A 25,415-nucleotide genomic window follows, 5' to 3' on the forward strand; every position below is an offset into this window, starting at 1 on the left:
TGCGCGGCGACAGCAGCCGCCGGCACCGCGGGAGGCGGGGGACACGGCGATGCTGTCACTCAAGGCACAGCCAGCCAATCACGTCTGCGCCCGCGCTTCTGCTCCGCCCCCGAGGGACACCACCACCCCCCCCCGCAGCAACCCCCCTCGGCGGGGGGGGTCCCCCTCGGGGGCGGAGAACCCCGTTCCCCCCTCCCGGTTGCCGCACTTGAGCGGCAAAAGCTCGAATTATAACAATAAAATAAATAAAATTTATTAATATTATAATTACTACTATTATTATTATTTTTTCCCCTCGAGATAATCGTTGTTTCAGGGGCAGCTGAAGAGAAATAGCTCATCTGCTGCCAGGAGAAACAAGATTTTGCATCACGGCCTTAAAACCCGTGCGTCAGCAGAGTTGCAAGAGCATGGATGGAGAAAGATGGGGCAAGAAGAACCAAATTAAAGAACGGGAGAAATTAAGAAAGGTGGGACAAAACGTCAGGGTGTGCATCTGTCCCCTCTCGGCTGCTTTTTAAGCGCATTACAGCAGGTTTCAGGAGCAACTGGGCTGTTTTACTGGAAATTTGGGCTTTGGGATGATCCATATACAGCGAGGCCTGGGAAATCAGGCAGATGGATCGTGTGCGAGATGCTCAGCTGCATCAAAATCTACACCGTGGTATCTGAGCTGGTGGACCCCAGCTGCCCAAGGCTGTACGGTACCTCAGACAGCTTTAACAGCGGAGCATGGGGTAACACATTGGAATGCATCCTACTTCAGGGCTGCTGGCTTGTGGTGGAGGTAGTCCACACAGGAGGGATGTCTCTGCTATTTACACAGTGACTCTGTGGGGAAAGGGCGGATGCCTGAAGCCCAGCCACCTCACTGGATGCTGAAGAGTCTTAAGAGTCGTCTCACAAGGGCCAGCCAGGTGCTTCCATATGAATTCAACACTGCATAGGGCAGTTGAACAAGACGTGACAGTCTGAGACTGCAGCAGTAGTTACGGGTCGCTCACCTATCCTCGTGCCTCAACAGACGCAGCATTAGGCAAAGACAGTACAGACGCTATACCGGTGAGCAGAGGAGGTTCTTGGGGTGAAGTGCATACCACAATCTCCCTGTGCCATAACTCTTTGCTGCTTCAGCTGTGTACTTCCAAGCTCCCACAGCAGGATCTTCGAGCAGTGTCTCCTGTTGCAGCACTGGCTCCAAACCCTCCCTTCACTCCACCAGATGATGGCTTGCCATCAGCTATCCATAAATTTGTCACTTCTCTTCTAGTCTATAGCAATGAATGATACCTGAGCATAAAAGGCATAACATGATTCAGGCATCTCCTCAGCAGCAATGCAGGCTACTGCAAACCATTCCTGCCTCTCTCCCCCACCCCCCATTTAATATTGGCTTCCCAGAAAAGATAAAGTCAGGAAATTAATATAATCTTCAAACCTTCACGGAAGCCAAAAAGGCTGCATCAAACCCTGGCATGAAGACCACGGTCAAAAGCTCTGCTGATCAAACACAACAGAGTTTTCTACAGCTGGTGAAAAGCCCATCAGGTAAAGACAAACAGCTGGCTGGGGAGCGTGGAGGAGACTCCCTCCCACAGCAAGGGGAGGCTGACATGAGTTACCCGCCTTCCACCCCAAGCATCAGGTTCTCCACCTATCTCCTGTAACACACAGCACTGAAGAGACACAGCCCGTATAACTACCCAGAGGGAGAGGTCAAGAAAGGTAAGAACCAGATGTCATGTACACAACTACCAGCAAGGTACAAGACATTACAGTAAGGGCACTCTAAAAATCTTTATAGCATGAGACATTTTTGTGCACGTGATGGATGCGATCCTATCCTCTGCACAAGAAACACCCTGAGGAAAACTTCTAACACCAATGTTTTTCTGTCTAATCTTTGTTTTCTGGGGGCTATAATCAAGGTGATGGCAGTCAGGTATCCACCAACACCTCAGAATCTTTCTTGTCTTTTGAACTGTCATGTGAGATGGAGCAAGCTGGCCATTTATTTCCGTGTCCCAGACAAACACAGCAGCTGGCCCATGCTAATGCCCAAGACCTGCATTCAGCCTTTAATGTCAGCAGTTCTGGCAACAGCTGAGCAGAAGACACACTGCATTTCCTCCACTTTGTACTTCCAAGCAGGTCCCAGATCAGAGGAGAAACCTGAAGGACAGGGATCAGCAGGTGGGGGACTCTGGGTCACCCATGAGGGAAAGTTCCAGGCTACTCCAGGGGCCATCACTCACAGGGGTGGGAAGAGAAAACATGCATGGGAAAGGTCTTGGATTTTCACTGGAAGAGTGAAACATCCTTTTGCTGTACCAATCTCAGCAAAATAAGGCAAAACCAGGAATAACAAGAACGCTTTTCAATGGATGTGTCAAGGTCGTGACTAGGACTTACTGTTAATGCTAGATAGCAAAACAGCTGCCTGGTCATTTGATTGCCCTGAAGATGCTCATTCCAAACTCTCCACCCTTCACTCCTCACTGATGGTCACCAAACTGGGGCTGTAACACCAAATCCACCTGTTGAGATCAAGCCTGGAGAATACGGGCACTTTGAACAGGAGCCCTAAATGGGTACCAAACTTCTGAAGATTTGACATGCAGCTGACCCATCCATTGATGAGTGTCCTGAACAGAAATATTGAAAGGAAAGGTAATTTTGGAAACCAGTCTAGCAGTCGAGGCCTCATGGGCATAGAAGCATCTTGCTGTTGCTCCTGTTCTCACCATCTTAGCAGCAAATTACCAGGGGCTTTAGGTACAATTCTGGAAGACCTGAGCTGAGCCCTGCATGTGAGACCTGCATGGAGGACAGAGGAAAAAACAGTAGCCCTCTTCAGATAACTAAAGGAAGAATAAGCATCAGCTGGACCAAGGAACAATTAGGTTTCAAGCAAGTTTTCTAGCAGTAAAACAGGGAAGCCCTAGAGCAGATTGCCATGAAGAATCAAGGGAGTTTCCATCACTGTAGGATTTTGAAGAGGAATGTAGACAAACGCCCATCAGAATAAACTTAGTAAGGTAACTAGATCCATCTCCTGAGTTCTATACTGCTCACATACATGCTAACCCTAACAACTTTTACTTTTTCTACATTAGGTTGCTACTTTCCATGATTTTGTCAAAGAGCAGAGCCTAGTGGTTATTTTAAAAGGAAAGGCTGATCGCCCCTCTGTGCTTCAGAACTCCCAATTCTCATGAGACAATAGCACTAGGTGCTCTTTTCTCTCTGCTTGATAGAGGTGGTCCTGGCAGCATTACTCTCTGAGGGTACAGGAAGCTGGAAAATAAAAGCTTGAACGCTTGCAAGGGTGGTTCAACAGCTTCCCTGATCAGCATCATGGATTAGCAGAGCAAACACTGCCCTTGTCAGCAGTGTGGAGATCTGGGCTGTCACCCACTAAGAACAAAGTCTTTTGACCACATGGAAACTGTCTGTTAACCTCTTGCAGGGTGGCAGCCTATGCTGGGGAGCCCAACCTCTTCTGCATACAGAAGCTCTATTATAGACATGGATGAACATACAAGAGGACATCCTACAGCTTTGAAGGAGGAAGAGGAAGGGAGCAAAATAAAATGTGGATTCTTAATTGTGCAATTAGAATGAGCCTGTGAGGGAGTTCAGGGGAGTCTATTACTATTACCCACAGACAAACAAAAAAGTTGTCCCATTACAGTAGACTCTGGAAGTCCCCAACATGACAGCTGCTCGACCCTTCTAGAAATGGCTCTCAGTAACAATTATGGTATTTTGCAACTGGCAGCCAAAGCAGTGCACACAGAGTAATGACTGTGACCTGGTGTTTGGAAGATCAGTTCACATCATCTTGATTGGCAGGTGCCACATCAGTGCAAATAAGGAATGTAAAAAGTCCTGTGAAAGTATCTTTTTCATCTAAGCTGGTAAAACAGTCAGTGAAGTTCCACACCGGCAGTGCAACTCGTGCCACCAACAGTTAACTATCTGAAAACAAACCAATCTACATCCATTGCTGTCAAAGGCAGCCTTTTCCTTTGCAGAATCCCCTCCAGCCCAACACATGCAAACAAAATCCACCGTCTTTTCAAGCCTCGCTGAGCAAGAATGCACACAGCTCTTTCTGAACAGCATCCATGAGCAAAACTATGTGGGAGCTACTTAGCGCTGATGGAATATCCCTGCACACAACATGTCTCGAGGCCAAAACGCACACACACAAGTTTGTTAGTTCTTCCACAAGACCTGCTTCTTCCCTCTTGCCAACACTTGGGTCCATCAAATCTTCTAACGAAGTGACTGAGGCACCACTCCCTTGGAGCCTGTCCCACTGCAGACTCCTCAGCTGTCTCCAGGTTTACGAGCAGAGATTTCCTTTCCTGGTCTTAGCTCCCCAAACGTCCTAAGACATTTCTTCCTCCACGTAGATCACCACTACAAGGGCAGATGGAGCCCTGGAGAGCCGGAGCACATCTTTCTGAATGCAGAGCATTCTCTTTCCTCTTCCGTCTGCATTTCCAGTATCCGTCACTTCTGCTTAGACTCATTTCATTGCTTCCTTTTTGGTAGGAAACAACCCCTGCTGCAGGTGTAAACCGGTGTGCCACGCATCACTTCCTACAGGCACCACTGGGCGCTATGCAGACCCATCACCCTCCCTCTGCTTCACAACACTATCAAAGGCTCATTTACTCCATTAGTACCGTTACAGGCTTCCCACCCTGATGAAGCCTGTTCACTTTCCCCATCTCCTCTTGCTGGTTTTCTCCATCTGGTTTTATCTAGCAGTCTATTGCTCTCGACTCCCCTTATCACTCCTAGAGCTGACCCCTCTTAGGGCATCCCTTCTTCACCAGCTTGACCACCGTCATTGACAAATCCAGGTGATAAAATGAATATTGACCCCTACTCACTTCCTTCCATCACCCATTTTAGTCTCTCCTGCAGTAGGCTGGGGGTGGGTCGTTCCTTTTTTTTAATCAAGTTTATTTCATTGCCACCCAGGAAATACCTCTTGTAAGGTTAAATGATTCACCACCCAAAAGGAATCTTTAAAGGTGCTGACACATAGGTGCTTAAATGTGTTCCACGAGTTCCGAAATCTGCTGTAGAGAGAGCTCACTGCAGTCACAGGCACATTCACCTGTGCATTAACAACTCAACATACGTTTAACAACATAGCCCTGTTATACACAAGCAGTGACGCTTCGGGATGCTAGAAGCAAGCTACCCATGGTTGGAATATTCCTTTTTGTTCACCAAAGTAGAAGCAGACAGGATTTTAAGTCATCCCATCTAAAAAGGCACCAAACATTTTTCCCATCATTACTGCAATCCTTGAACTGTGTGAGGAAAAACAAGCTACTTCTGGAGTATTTGTGAGCTGTAGTCAGAGACAAGCTGTGGGAGGCAGGGAGAGAAATCTGTCTTATCTGGAAGTACGAATTTTGGCTTGACCACTGGCTGCCAAACTGAGGCATGTCAAACTGATGCTTCATTACTACATTTTTCAGGGTTCATACAGGAGTCAGTTGTGCTTGGAAAGCATTGAGCAAAGCTGGTGGCTTTGGTAATCTCCACTGCAAGGTTAAGCAGGAGGGCATAGGAACACCTTTAGAAAAGCATCTGTCAGTTCAAAATTCTGAAAGGTGAATCCACTGGTCTTTCCAAAGTATTTTTTGCCATAGGAAAAAAAATCTGTCTTAAAGAATTTTCTTCTTTTTCCCCAAAGGGATGGATCTGGGAAAGTAAAAACATTTCTCCAAGCCTCTGCTATAAGACAAAGATGGAATAGTTGCATTTACCTGTTCATCCACAGGCATCCTTTACAGAGGCTTGTAGCCTATGCTACCTGAGTTTAGGCTGTTTCACAACAGTGAGTAGAATTTAATGAATCTCTCAAAAAGCAGAGACAGTCCTTCATGGAGAATTGCCTTAGAGAAGTTTCCCAATTACAATTTCTCCACAGGATTTCTGTACATAGATTTATCTGTAGTAACATCTTAATCCAAACCACACACCTAGCTATGGCACAGAGCATGCAGGTATTTCCTCTCGTTAGGCAAGCAATACTTTAAAATAGGTTTGTCTTACATGTTACTCTTTAGATTGCTAAAACCAGGAATAGTGATTTCATTTTTTGTTATTTATTTTGCTATACATACCATAAAAAAGTGTGTTACATTTCAAATTCAGACAAAGGCGGGTGATTGATCACTGTCTGGTAGCAAGATAAACAGATAAAAAAAGTTCTCAACAAAAATCAACTTTCAGCTAAGCAATTCAAATTACTAAAAATGACTCTGCAGAGTCCAAATGCAGAACTTAAGCTAATAGCATCTCTTCATGTCTCCAATTCTTGGAGGTGAATGGGTGTCTGTCTCTGTAAAACTATCATAGAATCATAGAATCGAATCATAGAATCATAGAATCATTTCGGTTGGAAAAGACCTTCAAGATCATCTCTCTTTTTAAAACAACCAGTAGGTAATATGCACTAATTCACCTGCCAACTTCTGGCCCGACATTAGGAGGGAAATGAGGAAAAAATTTCCATCCCGTTCTTGTAGCTACTCCTCTGTAGCAAAGCAAGAAAAGCCTCACGCTAAGCTAATAACACAATCCGTTTTTCTCAGCCCAATAAAGTGATATGGCTAAACCAAGGCTAGTGATTCAGAATGAAAAAAAATAGCATAAAATGAATTCAAAGGAAGCATTATATCTCTAGGAGCCCAGAAAACCACCATGCTTTGTCTAGTGCTTTAGTACATCTCACAACTCCAAAATTCCTGAGACAAACCTTTGGGAAATGAGGAGCAGGCACAAAAGCTTTCCCAAGTTCAGTATCGCATGATGTTCTCAGCAATGGTTGGAAGCTTCTCAGAAAGAGTTAGCTACTACAGCTCTCAAAACTTTTCAGAAACCAAGTAAAAGCTTGCAACACACAGCCTTCAGAAAAAAAAAAAAAAAACAAAACATCACAGTGAGGTGCCTAACTGTAGCATGTTTTTCTAGGTTGGTCAGCTTGTTAGAACTAGCAGAGACCGAACTTTTTGGCCCAGTCCCAGCATAGCATTTCAAGTTTATAGGGCTTAGGTCTATGCTTTGGTGAACTGGAATCTATCAAGGTAACGACTGCATCATACAGGTAAGCATTTCTCACAATACTAGAAGAGAAAACCCTAAAATAACAGTTCTGTAAAATTAGGTATTTTGTTTGTTGCACATAAACTCCCAATTCTAAAAATGCATGTATTTTCTGGAATGCTGTAGTCATGCGATGCCAGCTGAAGGATAAGTATGAACTTGCATAGTTACATTTTGGAATGCTCCAAGCCCAAGGTCTTGAAGGAGGTCTCCTGTCTAGAACGTAAGGAAAGTTCCTATGGGTTTGGTTTTCATAAGAAACGAAGCCTCAGCATGGTAGAACCTCCAGAGATATTCGACATATAGTTCTGCATTGTATTACGAGGAGCTGGCAAGAAAATTAACCTATCAACAAGCCAAAAATGCTGGTAGCAACTAACATCATCTCTGTTGCTCAGGACAGATGAATCCTTGGTTTATTGCAAAAGCCTCACACCATGGCAAATACACTGATGAAAACAAAAAGACTAACTGGTATGGGATTGGGGACAATACTGCAACAGCAAATTTGTCTCCAGAGGCCTGCCTTTGAAATAGGTCCGTCCACCAGCTAAAACAACTTTTTGTTATCCTTTTCCCAGTTTTCTGCCCTTTAAAGCATTTCTCTCCAAGAACTGCTTGAATTTACTGGAACTGCACGAAGGCTTCCAAATTCATGGGTTCTCCCATCTTCCCCCCTCCACCATGCCATAACCCCAAAATTGGAGAAAAATTTCAGAACTGCAGAACTAGTTATAAAAGTAAATACCGTAACAGCCCTTCCCCCAACTGAAAAAGCACCTCTTGGATAAAACTGCAAGATGTGAGGAGCTACTTCTAGAACTTGCATGCAGATGGCTCCTTAGAAAATCAGGAGAATTTTCTCACTGAAGCTATTTACCAAAAAGCAAATGCTCCTTTGCAAGGCTTTGGAAAACAAATGGCACCAAAGCTTTTTTTTTTGACAAAAGATGCTCCTTAAGAATGCAAGCCATAAATGTGCTGCTTCAAAATTTTAAAGTACAGCTTTATTCCAACAGAAGTCCAACAATAGCAGGGGCTTTCATGACTTCAGTGCTAGCGCTGGTAAGATACACTTGTTTTAGACAGCAACAGTGCTAGTAGCCGTCACAAGGCTGCTGCTACCATAGTGCATTTAGCTAGGACAGATCCAAGGGATCCAAAAATGGAATCCTCCTCCAACCTACAGTTCCAACCAACTCTTAAAATGAAACACAAGCTGCAGAGTTAAGAATTCATTCAAGAGGATCCCTCAACTCTAGCTCCAACCATTGTTTGCTTGTCCACAGACTGGAGAGGAGACTTGGTTTTTCCTTGGCTTACACTTTTCAGACACATTCCAGTGGAGAAATTGCTGATGCACTCAGTTATGCAATTTTGCAGGCTTCAATGAAGCTGTGTATATATACTTCATTGGGCAAATTTGGCTAGATGCTGGTGATACTGAAGCCAGAGCAAAATGTAACCTTTTCATTTGTGTTACCTCTGCAGCAATGACAGTGTAAGAATGTGCTATTGATTTTACCCAGTTTTAGCACCAAAAGTGTAAAAAATATTAGGGTTTTGGTTTTTAACCTGAAACTTGTTAAAGAAGTACACCTAGACTATCATACAGAAAACGATTTAATTGTGTGCCCTTTACACACTTTGGAATGTAATTCTGGAGAGGAATTAATAGACACTGTTGCTTCAAAACATTCAAGACATCAAAAAAGGAGCATAATATAATGTTTATTTGCAGTCTCCATTATCTCCAATCCAGCATTCACCACTTTTCATACATGAAGTACCAGAGGTGTCTTCCATATACACTCTGCCTCAATTGAAAAGATTTACAATTGTATTTATCTAAAGCATTTGATCAAGATTGGCTATTGCTACACAACTATTTACCCAATTCTCTGGCCTCTGTACCAGAAGTGGCAAGAGAAGCACTGAGCAGACAGCTGAAGAGTTACAAAAAACTTGAATTCAAGAACCAGAAACTCCTAAGAAACAACCATGGAAAAAGGAGTGTTGGCTGTAAGATCTTTATTTCTTCCATAAAAGAGGAAGGACTACATCATCTAAGCAGAGAGTTTCTGAATTGTATTAAGCAAGATGGTTCAAGCTTATACCCACAGTTTTTGGGGGGCAAATAAATAGCCTTGCCCCAAACACCAACCATAAAGACAAGCTGTTGAAAACTGGTCACATTTTGCACTCCCTCAGAAACCAAAAGGAAGGGGGAAAACAAAGCAAACCCCCAACTTACGTGCTAGGGTGGAAGTATAAAAATGTCAATTATTTAAACACAGTACTTCTCCAGAGGAACGTGCTTGCAGAAACAAAAGCAATGCCTGTGCAGTAAGTATCTTTTCAATGTCACTTTAAAAGCTATACAATCCTATCTGGATATGTGAAAGCTAATAATGCCAGAGGATAGAGAAAGCAAGTAGGCAGCCCACCATTCTGTGGCATTAAAAGGTGATTAAATGAAATTCACAAACGGTTTAGTGACATCTCTGATAGACTAATCACATAGCAGTGCTCTAAATAGAGAAACAGACCCATTATCAAAATATTCCCTTTAAAAAACGTGTAACTCGGCAGAGTACTTAATGTATTTATTGTGTGGAGATAATGGCTTCTCACTTCAGATTTAGAAGAACATGGATGAAAAGAGGGCTTCCCACAGCTGTATGCACTAGCAAGAACTAGTACAAACCCCTTTCTTTGCTTTAAGTCTCCACGTTTTGGAACAAAGGAAAACTAACTGTTGACCCAGTTTATGAGCTCATCTTAAAATCAGCCTGTACTTTAAAAAAAAAAAAAAAGAATTGTCTTCTGTTAAATGGCAGAGTGTTCAGCTACGGACACCAACCATTCACTTGAAGCAGAACTTAATTATTTTCTGACAGATTGGCTAAAATTGGCCAGAGAAATCAGAGCTGAAAGCTCAAATACTTTTTCCGAAGCCATATACAGCAGGATGCATGGCTTCTCACTATTACCTATCAGTTCAGTCCCCCCAACCTCCAAGCCGACCCTGGCAAAGCATGGTTGTTTCTCATTGTGGCTACTGCATTATCAGTACTTTTTATATAGAGACAATACAGTGGTAATCAATACAAATACTTTGCTCATTTTTTAAATTCAGGAAGTTGCCTTCTCCATGGCAGGTGCTCTATTTCAGACAGCCACACTGATGAAAACATCCCTATGTGGCAGATGCCTAAAAAAAAAATAAAAAAAAAAAAAATAATAATCAACCCAACTGGCTCTCAGATCTGTCACAAACACATTCAGGATATTTCTAGCTAAATACAGTGCATAATTAACAGTCATCTTAGAAAGACTTAACCTTTATTTGCCCATTTATCCATTTATTTCAGCCCACGCTTACCCCCACTTTTCTCGGTACACTAGCTGGATCACAAAACAGATTTCTCCACAAACAGTTCAGCCAAGAAGAATCTTTTTGAGCTGGTCATCCACTTTGGAGCTGTACTGTACAATACAGTTGTAAGCAAATTCTGAATTCAAAGCATGGGGTTTTGATATTTGAAAACCACACTAATATTGTATACAGAAACTGGCATTCAGCAGTATTGCCTTTTCAAACATTTTCCATTGCAAACTCATCTATTTTCACAATCAGAACATTTTTGTCTGAAAAGTTTATTTTAGTTTTCTGAACACTCTAAAGCAACTGTGCTTTTGATGTTACACAAGTGTCCAGATAGGATTAACAAAAATTAAAATGTTCTAAATTACAAATTTAATTCCTGTAAGAGCTTGAGAAAGGAAATAGAACAGAAAAGCATGACATACACACATTGTGAAGAAACCCCAACTTTTCATGCAATGGCAGGCAAGATGTAAAAAGCCACCCAAATTCACACATTTTTACACCGAATCATCAGAAAAGTACTCTGTAGTAAATCTGTACATCCAAATACATTTGGGATCTACACCTAAGTTACATTATTTAATGTTATATACACTTATTACCCCTTGTATAATGTCTAAAGGAAAATCTTCATACAAACCCAAACAAAAAAAAATATGCAAGACTAACTTGGAAAAAAGGAGAATCACTTTAGACATTCAGTTAAAATGTTGGTTTTGTTTTAATCTAGACCTCAAAGTGTTTATTAAAAACCAAACAATCCTCTTCATTTAACATTTTGCTTTCTAACTGTACAGTAAATTGCATTGCAGAGAACACATCCCGTCTTCAGACTGTATTTTCTTTGGATGGATTTAAGATGTAGCTGGATATTACTTTCAAGATAAATAAAGGGAAGTTGGTCCAACTAGAACAACAGCTGATATATTACATGCATATGGGTTTTTTATATATTTTTTAATTATTTTTTAAACAAATGAGTGTAGGGTATAGTTGATATCGCAAATAAACCAAAAAGCACCTGGAGTCAAAATATAAAACATACCTCCTATCCTGGCAATGGCAGTAAAAATCAGAATAGTAATCTTTCTGGAACAGCATTTTTACATAATTTAGAAATGTTAAGTACCAGGAAGACTACTAATCAAGTAGTTTTAGCAGCCAAGTTTCCCTCTTTTTATTGAATGGAACAAATGCTTTAAATAAACCGTTTGTCCTCTTCACTGAAGAGAGCTAGTCTATTCATCTTTAATGAGCTAGGTTTTTTTGTTTTTTGTTTGTTTTTTTTTTTTTTCAGGGGGGAAGATTAGCCACGTACTGTAGTAATGCCTACTGCATTTAATCCAAGCATTTGCTGTGAACAGTTGGAGAAAGCAGTCAGTAAGAACCTAGGATCAATGAAATAGATGTTACTTTAAGCCATCCACAAAATGGAGACCCATATAGTGCCCAGTGTTAAAACCCAAATCTCTTCTCGCGCTTTTTGTTGTGCAAGTTCATCCCCATGAAAACAGGAGCTGATCCATAGTTCAATTTTCTTATTTCCTTAGTCAATTTTCACATTAGTGTAGATTTTACGAACAAAGGCACTTGTTCCCATGTAACCAATAGCTCCTGCAAAATAAACCAAAAACGTTGAACATGTTAGAGAGCTGATCATCAAAATAAGCCAGCAATATAAAACACACACACACTTTAAGAGAGAAAGTCACATAAAGCATGCACTCTGCACACAGAAAATTATTTACCTGCAATACTTGTTCTCAAACTCTAATTATCCATGCTCCCAGTGAATGTCTGGCAAGAACTCCCCTAGTCTAGCAATCTAAATCCATTAAGCCATCTTACCAAGAGGCCATGCTCACTTGGCCTCGATAAATATAGCAGCCCCCCTACTGCTGCCAATAACCGGGTCCCTTTTTCTGAACAGAGGGTAAAAACCATACAATCACCCACTCTGCAGGGAAGGTGGATGGGAGGGCGGGTTTTTATTATAAGTTCCATGCCTTCTGGATGAGTGTTTTATTGGCAGATGGCTTTTCCCTTCCCACAAGGCACAAATAATAATAGATCCCCATCCCAGGAGTCTTAAACTCCAAGGAGGTCTGTACAAAGAGATTAAACTAGTAGCAGTTAGTAGTTAAAGGAAATTGCAACCTGTGGTTTTCAAATTAGTAAGAGTCATGAGCAGAGTATGCATTGTCACAGCAGTAATAAAAGAACAGGTCACTGGGTTTTTGATAGGGGCAACAGTTCGTGCTAAACCCCAAATACTGCAGGACTAAGGACATCTAGAAAAATGAAAGAAATGCACTGGACCAAGACCTCTTCTCAGTAAGAGATTCAGCAACCTACTTGGTCAAACCCAGAACCTCAGGTTTGCCAGGCTCAGGAAATACTGTTGTCTTATGATATCTGCAGGGAATATCTTCACCTCTTCCAAGCAAAATAAGAGTAAGTTAGCCTTGTGGAAGTCAGTTTGGCTAATTCCCAGGTTAGAAGTGAAGTTGAAAATCAAGCAAGAATTAGAGACAACTGCTGTCAGATTGCCATCATAAGATATGGGAAGAAGAGGATAGAGAAGTCAGGGCCTGTAACTCACTACAAAGAGAACTCCTAACATAAAATGTTTGGATGCTCAGTAAAGAATGGACTCTAAACAGAAAAGATATTTTTGCTTCCCTGAAGCAATACAGAAAAGCCCAGAACAAAGCATGAAACAACATTCTGGTGATCTGGGATGCACCAGACTTGTACAAGATGCGTTAATTCAAGAGCCTAACCAACGCTAAAATTTTTCTGCCAAAACTTCATTTTCCAATAAAAATATAAAGGTTTTTTTGCCTTGAGAAATTAAAGCTGTACAAAGCTGCAGCTAGCATTGCTGACCACAGAGTTATTCAGAACCTGTAGAGTTCTTTAAATCCTGGGGACTGATTCGATAATTCATGAGGTCAGCCATTAAACTCTCACAAAATTTTGGGGTTTAGACCCCCAAAAGCCCAACTTTCATATCTAATCAGGAAATCTCCACAAGGCAAACCTGATGCATCATTCCAATGCTATCAGAGTGGTAAAGACCCTGTGGAGTCAGCCTCTGTGCTGCATAGCATTTCAATCGGGGAGTTGTATTACTAACTTGGACAAAGTAGAGTTTGATGAAAACAAATACAGCACACACAAGATCAGGTTGCTGCTTGCAAGCATTAAGTGTGCTGAGGACGCAGCAGAGGGAAGGCCTGGCAGTTCAAGGAGAGACCTGTACAGCATTCAGACCGACCCAAGCACGGGCTGTGCAGAGGAGGTGACATGAGCTTGGAGTCATAGAGGAGAACATGCAGATTCTTCTGTAGCCTGTCAAGAAACTCATCTTCTGTCTCATGCAGTAAATGGACAAAATAATGGCACTGAACTCCTGTTTTAAGACTTATCATGTTTTGCCTGTTAAAGCAGGCACTGCCAATAGATCCAATGCCCATTTTAGTTGCTAAACTCAGATACATTCCAGAACTTGGTCTTTGAGGGTTTCTCTAGTGATGTGATGCCAGATATCACAGAGATTTGGGAGAACAAAGCATTAATTGTGTTTCAGTTGGGATCTACATAATGTGTGCATGAGATGGAAGTGAGGGGGAGGAGTAGAGAGTAGGAGTCACATGAGACCACAAGCTCTCAACCCCATAAACAAATCATAACATATCCTGAATCGCAGGAGCCTTATCCAAGAAGGCCACAATGGCCAATACCCAAGGCAGGGGTTAAGCCTCAAGGCTACTTCACAGGCATTGAATAAAACATGGGGTGTGGAGGGGGAAACCCTAGACAATGACAACTAAAGAATGTCCTCCTGAAACAAATGCAGGACAGTTGGTTTATTTGAATTAAAAAAGTCCATAGTAAAGGGAATGATTTTATTTACTTATTAAACACCTTATCAGATGATATTTATAACTTGGTTATGGCCTATGCAGATTTAGCAGAAATAGACTGCAAGCCTATTTCAGCAGAACAACAAGCTTTTAAATAAAGAGAAAAATCCAAATAGTGAGGAAGAGCAACCACAAAACAGAAAGAGATTAATTCCCATCTATTACTTCAAACCAATTAACACTTGCTACAGTTGTGACTTTGTAAGCACAGATTTTTTTTTTAAAAAGCCCTTCAATCATACTTACAGTATTTATCTGGGTGCTGAAGTGTGGTATTGCAAGAGGCCTTTCTATACAACCTAGCTCCTAAGCCATCTACTGAGTTGGGGACTAAGTTTTATTCTTTTCTGTCACTAAGAAGGAAACACGAGGAGCTCAAAGGTTTGGAAGTTCTCATGGGCTCCCTACTGTCCAGTCCCAGAACTGAGATGCTCTACAGAGGGCAGCAGACTTTGTGGATCAAAGCATTGCACATCATGTGGGATTTGAGTTCACCAGGCATTGTCAGGGGCACTCAACCCAGAGCTGGATGATACAAGCCTACAGAGTTTCCCTGTGGCTGCTTTGGACCCTAACTAGTTTGTCTCATATCCAACTGTGTGAACACGCCCATTCGTGTGAGCCTCCAAAGCACAGCCCTACACAATTTTCACAGGAGACATACAGTCAGTAGCACGCACACTGCACAATTCTTTAACACAAATGCCTTTGTTAGACCTCAATGGCAGCAAGTTCCCTAGACAAATGCTTTTTGACAGGGGATTTTTTTCTTCCTTCCACATGCTGAAAATGGGAGTTCTCAGTAAAAAGGAATCTCACGGCTTTTCTTCCAACACACTTAAAAAGACAAAAAGAAATCTCAACAGAGCTGTGGAAATAAAGTTTAATGTGTTAAAGTATTTTCTGATTTTGAATAAATTTGGATTTTACTCTAATATTCCATCAAGTAATGTCCTACCATGACAAGAAAGCATTCAACAATTTTCCCTTTCCATGCTATAAAAAACATTTTAATTACAGAAACTGGTAGGCAAGCTTGGCTTCTGCATCATAGACATTTTAATCAATACCAGCCTGAGCACTTTAAAAAGAAAAGATTAGAGCTGAAAAGTATAAGCCTATTAAAGAAAAAAAAAATGGCTGCAAGACTACCAGAACAGCAGGCAAGTCTTGTAATGTGCCAAGAACCTGATGAAGCAAGATGAGATTGTATGAGAGAAAAGGGGAACAGGTACTCAGCAGTTAAGTGATGATTTCCCTCCCCTTTTTATAAAGCATTGTGAATTACCCACCCTCCTAGGACATCAAGAAATGTGTACTTTACAGAAAGTAAGTTCCTGTAAGACATCATGTGTCTCAAATATCTAACTCAAAGAAATCCTTCCACTAGAGTCTATAAGACTACTCATTCACTGCTAAGAAGGAAAGTATTAAATAAGGATCACACATAAAAAGCAAATAAGAACACAGGAAAGTGCAAAAGAACCAAGTAGCACTTTCTGAAAGTCATACAGCAAAGGATAAAAATAAAGCTAATAGGTGAACAAGTATATTTGACTTTATCAGATGACCTCCATGCCGAGAACTATGTTTTTTCTATACATCTGTCAAAACAGTATCTTAAAAAGCAATGAAATCCAGCTGTACACAGGAGCGCTCTGCACTCTCCTCGCCTCTGAATATTCCAATACTTATTTCTCCAATGCTATCCTGAAGTGTCAGCCCTTTCTGTTCTGGTCACCCTCATATATACACATGCCACAAGATACAGATGGTAGCGTCATCAGTATTGCAATACCATTGATGCCTCAATGCATGTACCTAGCTCCTTGTCTTGGGGCAACAGTAAAAACTCTGAAACAAAATGAGAGCATGGACTCCAACTTAATTTGTAATTTATTTTGCAGAATTTCTTGCCAGCTATTGAGTCTTTCAAGCTTGCACTCAGGGTGAAATTCTCTGCACAGTACATAAATTAGAAGACACAATCCACAGAAGTCTCTTAGATTAGGTAGGAACCAAGATAACTCTAAGATTCTTTTTAAAGATTGGAAGCTTTTTCAGCACATCTTGCAGACATACACACTCCACCACTAAAACCACAGAGCTAAAATCAGGAACATGAGCCTGAAAAATTCTCATAGAAAACTGTTAATATATTCGAAACTTACCACACATTATTCCCAAAGCTGTGCTAAATACTGCCATATAACCAAAGTAAAATGATGTTTGAAACAAGCCATACATCCTGAAAAAGAAAGATAGGAATTTATGCTAGGTATTTTCCCCAGGTTTTTATCAATAAACTTATTTGGCAATATGGTAACCTGATATTCAAGCAAGAAAACTACCACTTACTTTGTCTTGAAAAAGTAGTAGTAAAAGGAGTACATGTAAACATAAATCGCAGTTGATGCCGCAGAAAGAAAGCTTGTCCATTGCCTGAAAGTAAACATACATGTCCATCATATATCTAACCAAAAGGCTTCCCAAGAAGATGCACAATGTGCTAAAACCTTACCCTGAAAATAAAGCGTACTGGTTCTACAGGCTTATTTAACTAAATGTGTACGTTGTCTGATGTAAGTGACAAAAGCTTCTATGGCAACAACTACCACTGATACCAAGTGATGATCCTGCTTCATATTCCTGTGTGCCTTGACTTTTTTTTTATACATGCATACAAGCATGCACAGATGCACATACACACAGAAAGCTCCTGTACAGAAAGGACCCAAGAACTGCTTTTATTCCCTACAGCTAAAATCTGGACATGGGACACTTTGCAAAGACCCATCGAGACTGAAGAACATAACCAGATTGGGAGAGTTTTATAGAAAAGTAAACTATGCAAATAATGCAATACTTACCACCTATAATCCTCTGCGTTTAGCAGGAAATACGTACAAACGATAGTCACGCAAACTGTCACAATGCAGAGGATAACTAGAACCAACATCATAAAGCCATAAACATAGTAGATCTTGTAAGCCCAGAATGAAGTAAAAATGAAATACCTGAAGAGAGTAAACAAAATATGCAGATGATATTGTAATTGAACTTAAATTATCATACTTTTTTATCAAATTGGCAAATAGCTGACATACTCACATTTCAATAAAAATTGATCCAAAAGGGAGGATTCCACCTAGGCAAACAATAACAGCTGGTTCCATGAACCTGAAAGATGTTAAGATTAGTTTAGGGACAACTTTAATCTTTCATTTATAAACATATTAAGACATATAACCAGGTAATTAATATAGCACAGAGAATTATTTAAAAGGCATGTTAACAAGAACATTTCTGCCTCATACCAGCATATTAGAAAGAAGATTCCCCCAAGGGTGTCATGTATATGGATAGGAGGAGTTATTCTTGGAGAAAGCTGAAACAAAACTAAGTCTCATGCCTATCACCTACAGGCATAAGGTTAAGCATCTAACCAGCCTTAAAGCCTACGGAAAGAATCTCTCTTGCCTAAAAAGGGCTTAAGCAATCAAACCCCATAACATCCACTAGCCTTGAACGAAGGCAGTGAAAACTCAAAGCTGTTGATGGCTACAAATACAGCAAAAAGCACAAAGAAAATTTTGCAGGGTAATGGTTATATAATTAAGAACGAGTGTTTCTTTTCAATGCTATACTGAGTCATGAGCCTATGGCCAAAAAAATGAATACTCAGCTACCTGTAGATGATACTGTCACTTACTAAAGGTGACCTCTGTGTAGTACTTGCAATGGTGCTGAATCTAGCTAGTAACCAGTGATTTAATTTGCAGCTTCTTTTATTATTTATAGGGAGACTTGTCTAAGTTGACAGTGTGCAATTTCATCATCTTCAAGAGAAGTATCTTATTTCTTTTTATCTGTCATGCTGATCCAGAAAAATCCATCAGATTCCCAAGATACAGGTCACAATATAAATCAAATCCTAGCATCTGAGCTGTACGACCACTAACAAGAGACTAAGTGTGCTGCACTTCCTGGATATACACGTTTCAGTGCCCCCTTCACTTTGTCTGTTCCATTCCTCTGAACAGGGAAAGCAAGAAAAATCTATTAAAAAAAATCCTCTGAGGATATTTTAATTTCCATAGCTTGCTGCTTCCACCTCAGAATTAAATTAAGAGGAAAAAGTGACTGCATTCATGATTTTCCAAAAACCCAGGTCTACCTTTTGAGACTAGGCACCCACCCCTTTATATTCACTTCAAAATAATAAAGGCTTATTCGCAATTCAAACCATATACCTGAAGTATTTTAGGCTCTTTGCCATCAACAAAAGTGCAGAATTGGGAGCAGCATTGCAAGCTTCTCCCCACGATCACCCTGCAAATATGTCTCACCTTGTACATGGAGACCATTAAACAGAACAGTTCTGCCTTCAAGGCACATTCAATCCTAAATCTGTAAGAGGTATTAACTAAAGACGAAAGGTTTAGTTTCAAGATACCCATACAAGAACTGGGTTGGGACCATCCCTCTTATATTAGAGACTGAAGAGCATTTCAGGCCAAATGTGAATCAGTGATCCAGGACTATAAAATCTGCTACAACTATTAACCATTAACTGCACTTGGTGTTTTTATTTAACAGAAAAATCATATTAAGGAAATGTCAGTAGAGGTGTTCTTCTAGACACAACTCAACTTAAATAAAGTTATTCTAGAACAACTTTTAAAGATCACACCTGAAAAGTAATTTTCAAATGTACTGAAGCGAACATATCTAGTTAACATGCATGCTTGTCTTTACCATTTTTTCTCTGGTATGGGACGAGGCACTGCATTTACACGACATGGAAAATTAGGCTGTCCTGACAGATTTCGGCCAAGAATCGTACCAACGAGGTTCAATGGAAGAATGACAAAGAAACAAATACAGCACACTGCCACCTGTAAGCAAAAAATAAAATAATAATTAAAAAAAAAACAGGTATGAGATGACAAAAGAAGATAACCAACCCACTCCGTATACATTAGTCCTTAGTAGTTACTGCTATAGAATCATACTCCTAATCATGAAGCATTAGTAAATATACATCTATTTTATCAAATGGAAGTATTTATTTCCTAAGAAACTTCCTAACATTATTAAGTATATTTTCTTGCATCAATTGAGAGAACAGAACCATTACAGATTTTTTTACTGGTTTCATCTAATCATTATACTCAATACATGGCAAAGGAATGAAATGGCAATCTTCACGGTACTTCATCCCAGAAAGTTTTGTCAGCTTCTCTTAAACTTTTGCAGAGTATGCTATCCCTGGGAGTCAGCATCTAGCAGTTAGGCAGTTGCATACAAAACTACAATTCCTGGGTGCAAAATTTTTAATCCAATCCAAAAAAGAAACCCAAACAAGAACTGCAAAGCCATGTTAGAATACCACCAATCAAAATTTTGGGTTCAAATTTCTCCATTATGCACCAACCATGTAATTAAGAACACAGACTGCCAAAGACACAAGTGACCATTGGTATGCACAGATACACAATTTAGAAGCAAAATAGCCCTACTTACATATAGAGATTAGGTTTATGCACAATGCAGCATAGTCAAGCCAATGTTCCAGCTCTTTCCGATGGAACAGCCTCTCTAAAATTTTACCATGAATCATCTTTTTTTTTTCCAGTATATGTATGTAGCTCTACTTTTGCAATTCCTTGAAAGCAACATATTTTTGTCTTCCAAGATGGGAAAATTTAACTGTTTAGCCAGACGTTCTCTACTCATAACTCTTTAGCACAAAATGAATTAGCATTAGACAGTTAACTTTTTGATATTGATAATTAAAGACAAAACAGTTGCCTGTAATGCAATAACCATAATTCTGAATATTGACCCTGTGACCTTCTCTATGCAAACATATGAAAACACTACCTTTTAAAAGCACTGTTGCCTGAGGCTGTGTGTACACCCTGGTGCCTTCTGAGCAAAGAAGCTATATTCCTCTTTCACTCCATCAGGACACAAAGTCCATGGCAGCTGATTAATCCAAAACAATGGACAGAGGACCAGGTCTAAGAGCCACACACTGACTTGTTTAAGCAGCAGTTACTCCAGGATAAATAACGGGTGTTCACATATGTTATATTTACAGAAATCTACTGCAAGCAGCTGAAAAGCAAGAACTGCTAGGCTTCATGAGATGAGGAGCTGCACTACATTAGCTCAATACAAACTTATCATTAAGTCAATCACACCACTTTAAGGCAACAACTGACAAAAGTCAGTAGGTTATCCCTCTATTACTGGCTTGTATATCATTACTAGTCTAGGCCAGATGTGAATGGAAAACATTGCCTGGGGTTGGATGGAGCAAGCCTTCATGCTTCACAGAAGGGGTACACCAAATAGGTGGTCAACAAGCAGAAGCACTGTCCAGACCACTCTGCATATCTTTGAGGAAAGGTTATTAAAGAATTACATCATAAGCCACTAAAATATGAAGCTTCAGTGGTAAATAAGGAAAAGCTAAGGAGTGTTTATACTTGCCAACAATAAAGCAGATTTTACACAACTAATACATGTTTAGTATCTCCCATTTATCTTTTTCCATTACTTGAAAAAACACAGGTAAGCAAGCATAGTATCTTAGGTAGGACACTGAGATTGCCCAAGAATAAATTACAAGAGAAGTATACAACTCACTTAATGGATGCAGGTGCTGCCCTTGAAAACTGCTCAGTCTAAAAAAAATAAGCAGGTGAGAATTTTCAGAGAAAAATGTCAAAAAGTATTGGAAACATCAAAGGACATCATCTTGAACGCTACATTTACTAAAATCCTGACCAAAAAGTCCCAGCTTGTTTGAGGTGCAGTGGGTAGAAGAGACCTTCAAGAACTAAGGCCTGGACAGGATCCAAAGAATTTCCGTGCTGACCGTATTGAAACCATTTCCATTTGCAAGAAGAGCTTGCCCTGCTTCCTGCCTGGCAAGGACTTCCAGGCGTGTTGGGTGGCCCCTGTCCACGGTGCTCCAAGGTGCTCTGGCAGGTAGGTTTCAAACATGGCTGAGGCAGAAAGCTCAGACACAGGCAGCGTGAAAGGGCATCTGTACTGCTTCATCCAGCCACAACTGTCTTTTATAGTACAGTTATCAAGATGTCTGTAGCTTCATTTCTTGATCTCGGAAATTACCCCTCACTGGGAATAGTGGTAGAAAGCAAATCCACTGCTTTACTGCAGAATGAAACTGTCCAGGAACAGTCTTGGGTTCCAAGCTCACCTGGAACAGAATTTAGTAGCTTGTAATCATCCATCCTGCAAAACACATCAACCATAGGGAATCCACATGGAAAGAATATAACCTTGGACAAGGAACCAAGCAAGGAACATCCAGGCCTAATCACTGATTAGCTGGCAAACTCCTAGATGAGAAAAGGCAGTCAATAGCATCTCATTCTATTGACTCCAACTGCAGAGCTGAACGGCTTCAAATCAGGTGGGCAAGGAGAAGGCCCAACTTCTTCCAGCAGGGCTTGGCTGTTGTATTGTCTGGGAGACTGACTCAGCAGCAGCTTTGAAATCTAAGATGCTCATCTGCGTAAAACAAGCTGAGACAGACCAAGGTTCCTTGAATAATGGCTTCAGTAAGTACTGCCAACCTGTCCCCAGCAGGGGGGGTTGTCAGCAGGACAGATTGGCAGCCGTCAGAAAATCCAAGTGCTTGTGGTTTCATTATCAGACCAGTCAAAGCATGACTGATAATGGTGCAACATCTTCCATTCTATTAACCGTTTGGCTGAAAAATGAACTGATTTCAGACAGAACAGCTAGCATCTTCAGTCAAATCTAGTAAGCAGCATTAGGTAAAGTCAATGTTTTGTTGAACAATGAACTGTCTGTCTTAATGCTATGCTATGCTCTGAGGACAGCTAGAATTGAAGCACTTGTTTCCTTTTTTCCTGGAGCCATTCAGGAGTCTAAAAATTATCTGAGATAATTCTGTAGTGCAAAGGAGGCCCAACTAAGCAAGCAAGGACAGACCATAGTGTAGGCTCAGGAACGCCTCCCACTTCCACCTGCCTCTGATAAGCTGTCCAAGCTGGTAAAGATGTGAATGTTCTGTCTTCTGAGATAACCCCACCCCGGTCTTAGTAGGTTGACCAACACAACCAGTGCTGGTTAGAATCAGCACACACACGCATCTTCTTTCTCACTTTCAACTCGCTGTCTGTCTCCACGGTAGTCTACCTGCTCAGACTGATGCTTGCTGAAAATTACTTTCTTCATTCTTGGCAGAAATAGCCTTCTCTGGATGCAAGAGATAACTGGAAATAGCTGGCTTTTCTAGCTTCTGCCTTTTCAGGCATGTTCCTCTTAATTTCAGATCTGAGGTGAAGACACTGCTTCCCTCCCAAACTGAACAGGTAGTGCCTGTTGCCACAGATGGCAAGGGCAGTGATGATGCAGGCTGGGCAATGTCTAAACCTAGAGAGCTTACACCCAAACTGAAGCAAACACAGGGCAATGGGGTACACGAGGATCTTAACTGAAAAAGAGATGAAGTTATGAGATTTCTACCTCAAAGGTTTCAGAGAATAAGATTACAAAGGCAAAAGCAGCTCAGACACTTACTGGCTTCCATTTCACCATTCCAAATGGTAAGAGGAACGAAGGCAGGATCAACACACATACGTGCTCTGCCCTCCTGCAGAAGCACCTCTCTACAGAGGTCACTGGTAACATACTAAAAAAACCAAACACCAATAATAGCTGTTGCATGACAGGCAGAGATAAGAAAGTTAGGTCTTCATGAGCCTTTTAAGAGGAGTACTGCTGTAACATCAGCCAAGAGAAATTGAGAGAACAGTTTTAACTACTACTTCAGAAAGCACAAATTATGCAAACAGGCAAATCTACTACATCTACAAACCCAGTTTTCCATCAAGCAAACAAATACACATTCTCCATAGTCCATATTACTGAAGACAAATTACAAGAGTTTTTCTACCAAGCCAGTACATTAAAACATACCTATTTTGACTGTTGCATTTCTGTTGCACAAAATATCTTATTTATACACAAGCATCTGATTTAGTTTGCAGGTTTTAGTTGCCATAGAAGAGATTGTCAACCTCACTAAGCCTGCCTTCTTTCTACCCCCTTTTTGTTTTGTTTTGTGGGGAAAGAATATTCTACTGCCCTTGACTCAACATGCAGAATTCAGTTTTCCTTATTTGAAAGAAAACATTGCCAAGAGGGATATAATTTATGTTCTAGGGCCATGTGTTTCATATTTTCTGACAACTGTAGATTAAACTTCATTCAAAGGTGATAATTAAAATTTTTATGAGCATATCTAATATTAAACAGCTACTGGCAGGCTATGGTGCCTTGACTGCTTAATGCACAAGGGAGAAAAGCAATAAAAATTAACTGTCAAAGCAGCAGCTTGATCTTTCCTGTCAGCTACCAAAACTGCACTCTCAGTCATGAGACTCTCCCCCCATACAGAGGTTACTGAATCTGTACAGTGAAACAGCTTTCTGCACATCATCTGGCCAAACATTACACAGAACAAGAAAAGAATAGAAGGCTTCAAAATAAAGTGTTATTAATTTTATTACAACAAAGTTGTTAATCTAGGGTGCTGCTTTGGGTAATAAATTGAACTGTTGAAAATTTAGGCAGAAGCATTAAGCTGTGTCTATTTTCAGCAAAAATGAGAGTTTTGACCAAGGGTTCCACAGTCACTTTCAAGCAATCTAAGGAAGCACCCTGCTGAATGTATATAACTAGATGTTTTTCTATTATTAGCCAGGTGTATTTCCTTTTCTGGCTCAAGGCATGAAAATCTTTGGTGCTACCAGATCCTCATTTTGCGGTGGCAGCCAATACTCATATCAACTCAAAGCTGTCAGGGATGGCTGCAGCCTGGATTAAGCTATCTGTTGGAGGAAACACTTTTTTCTAGCTTAAACAAGGTATAAAAGATGTAAACACCAGAGTCTCGATCCCAAGAGAAATTCAGTGTGCATAACCTTATTTAATTAAATCATTAAAAATGCATACTGGAGATGTTAGCCACACAGGAACCTACTGCTCAAACAAAACAAAAATGGTACATCTTAAACAGTTTAATAGAAGCTGTATGGATTCTGCAGTCAGAATATTACATTAGTCATAGTAGCCTTAATGGAAATCTTTAAATTATGTATCACACACAGAACAATGTAAGCAGTCACAACTTATGAAATGCCAGAATTAAGATGGTCTCTTCAAATTCTATCATGCTGTACTCTGTAGAAATTCTGCATTACTAAGTAAGTGTTTCTGCATAGAACTACCACCACACTCCTCAAACATATATGGAGAGGTCACTTCGCTTGCTATTATTTAAAATTCTTTTTAATTGATCCATGCTCCATTTTTTGTGTATAATTCAAACACAGCAAAATATAAAGATGATTGATAAATACACTGAAAAGACTGAAAAACATCAACAGAAGGTAAGTCAAGGTGTACAACACCTTCAGAACTCCTCTGTGTTCACCAGTAACAGGTTATAATAAACAAAAAACCCCAAACATCAAATTTGGGCTCCAAAAGAACAAAGAATTGAATGGTACCCACTGCATTCCTATAAAGGGGAAAAGATGAGAGAAAAAAAACCAGACTCTTATATCTCCTTTATATGCTTAGGGAGTTGAAAGCTTTAAACCATTAAGTTTTAAAAAGCTCTCAAATTTGAATAAAACCTGTCACATTCTTTATTGCATTTTGAAGGGAAGGGCAGCTGAAAGATATCCCAGGGAAGAGATTAAGCCTTTGTTCAGGCTCATGATGTATTTTCACTACAGAATGTTTGTCACAGTATAGGTGAGACAGCTTGCACATATCTCCACCAAAAGGGCTAAAGGCAGAGTCCCAAGACTGAAGAATGATTTCAGAAACAAGCTTTGGATCTTCCCAGGCCTGCCACATCTTCGAGGAGATCGCAGACA

At 40.5% G+C, this 25,415-nt stretch overlaps 1 protein-coding gene across 1 annotated transcript in view; it reads right to left on the reverse strand.

Annotated features, from left to right (window-relative positions):
* Positions 1 to 10,468: 10,468 nt before the first annotated feature.
* The window catches only part of TM9SF3 (transmembrane 9 superfamily member 3), a 50,233-nt gene continuing 35,286 nt past the window's right edge, over positions 10,469 to 25,415 (reverse strand). The window contains exons 10-15 of the mRNA XM_052799729.1: positions 19,219 to 19,358; positions 17,572 to 17,640; positions 17,331 to 17,477; positions 16,819 to 16,902; positions 16,632 to 16,708; positions 10,469 to 12,145 (exon numbers count right to left, since the gene is read on the reverse strand). Of these exons, the coding sequence (XP_052655689.1) occupies positions 12,078 to 12,145; positions 16,632 to 16,708; positions 16,819 to 16,902; positions 17,331 to 17,477; positions 17,572 to 17,640; positions 19,219 to 19,358 (585 nt within the window). The 3' untranslated portion in view covers positions 10,469 to 12,077. The remainder of the gene's footprint in view (positions 12,146 to 16,631; positions 16,709 to 16,818; positions 16,903 to 17,330; positions 17,478 to 17,571; positions 17,641 to 19,218; positions 19,359 to 25,415) is intronic.

Source organism: Harpia harpyja, chromosome 10 (genome assembly GCF_026419915.1).
Source record: "Harpia harpyja isolate bHarHar1 chromosome 10, bHarHar1 primary haplotype, whole genome shotgun sequence".
NCBI lineage: Eukaryota > Metazoa > Chordata > Aves > Accipitriformes > Accipitridae > Harpia > Harpia harpyja.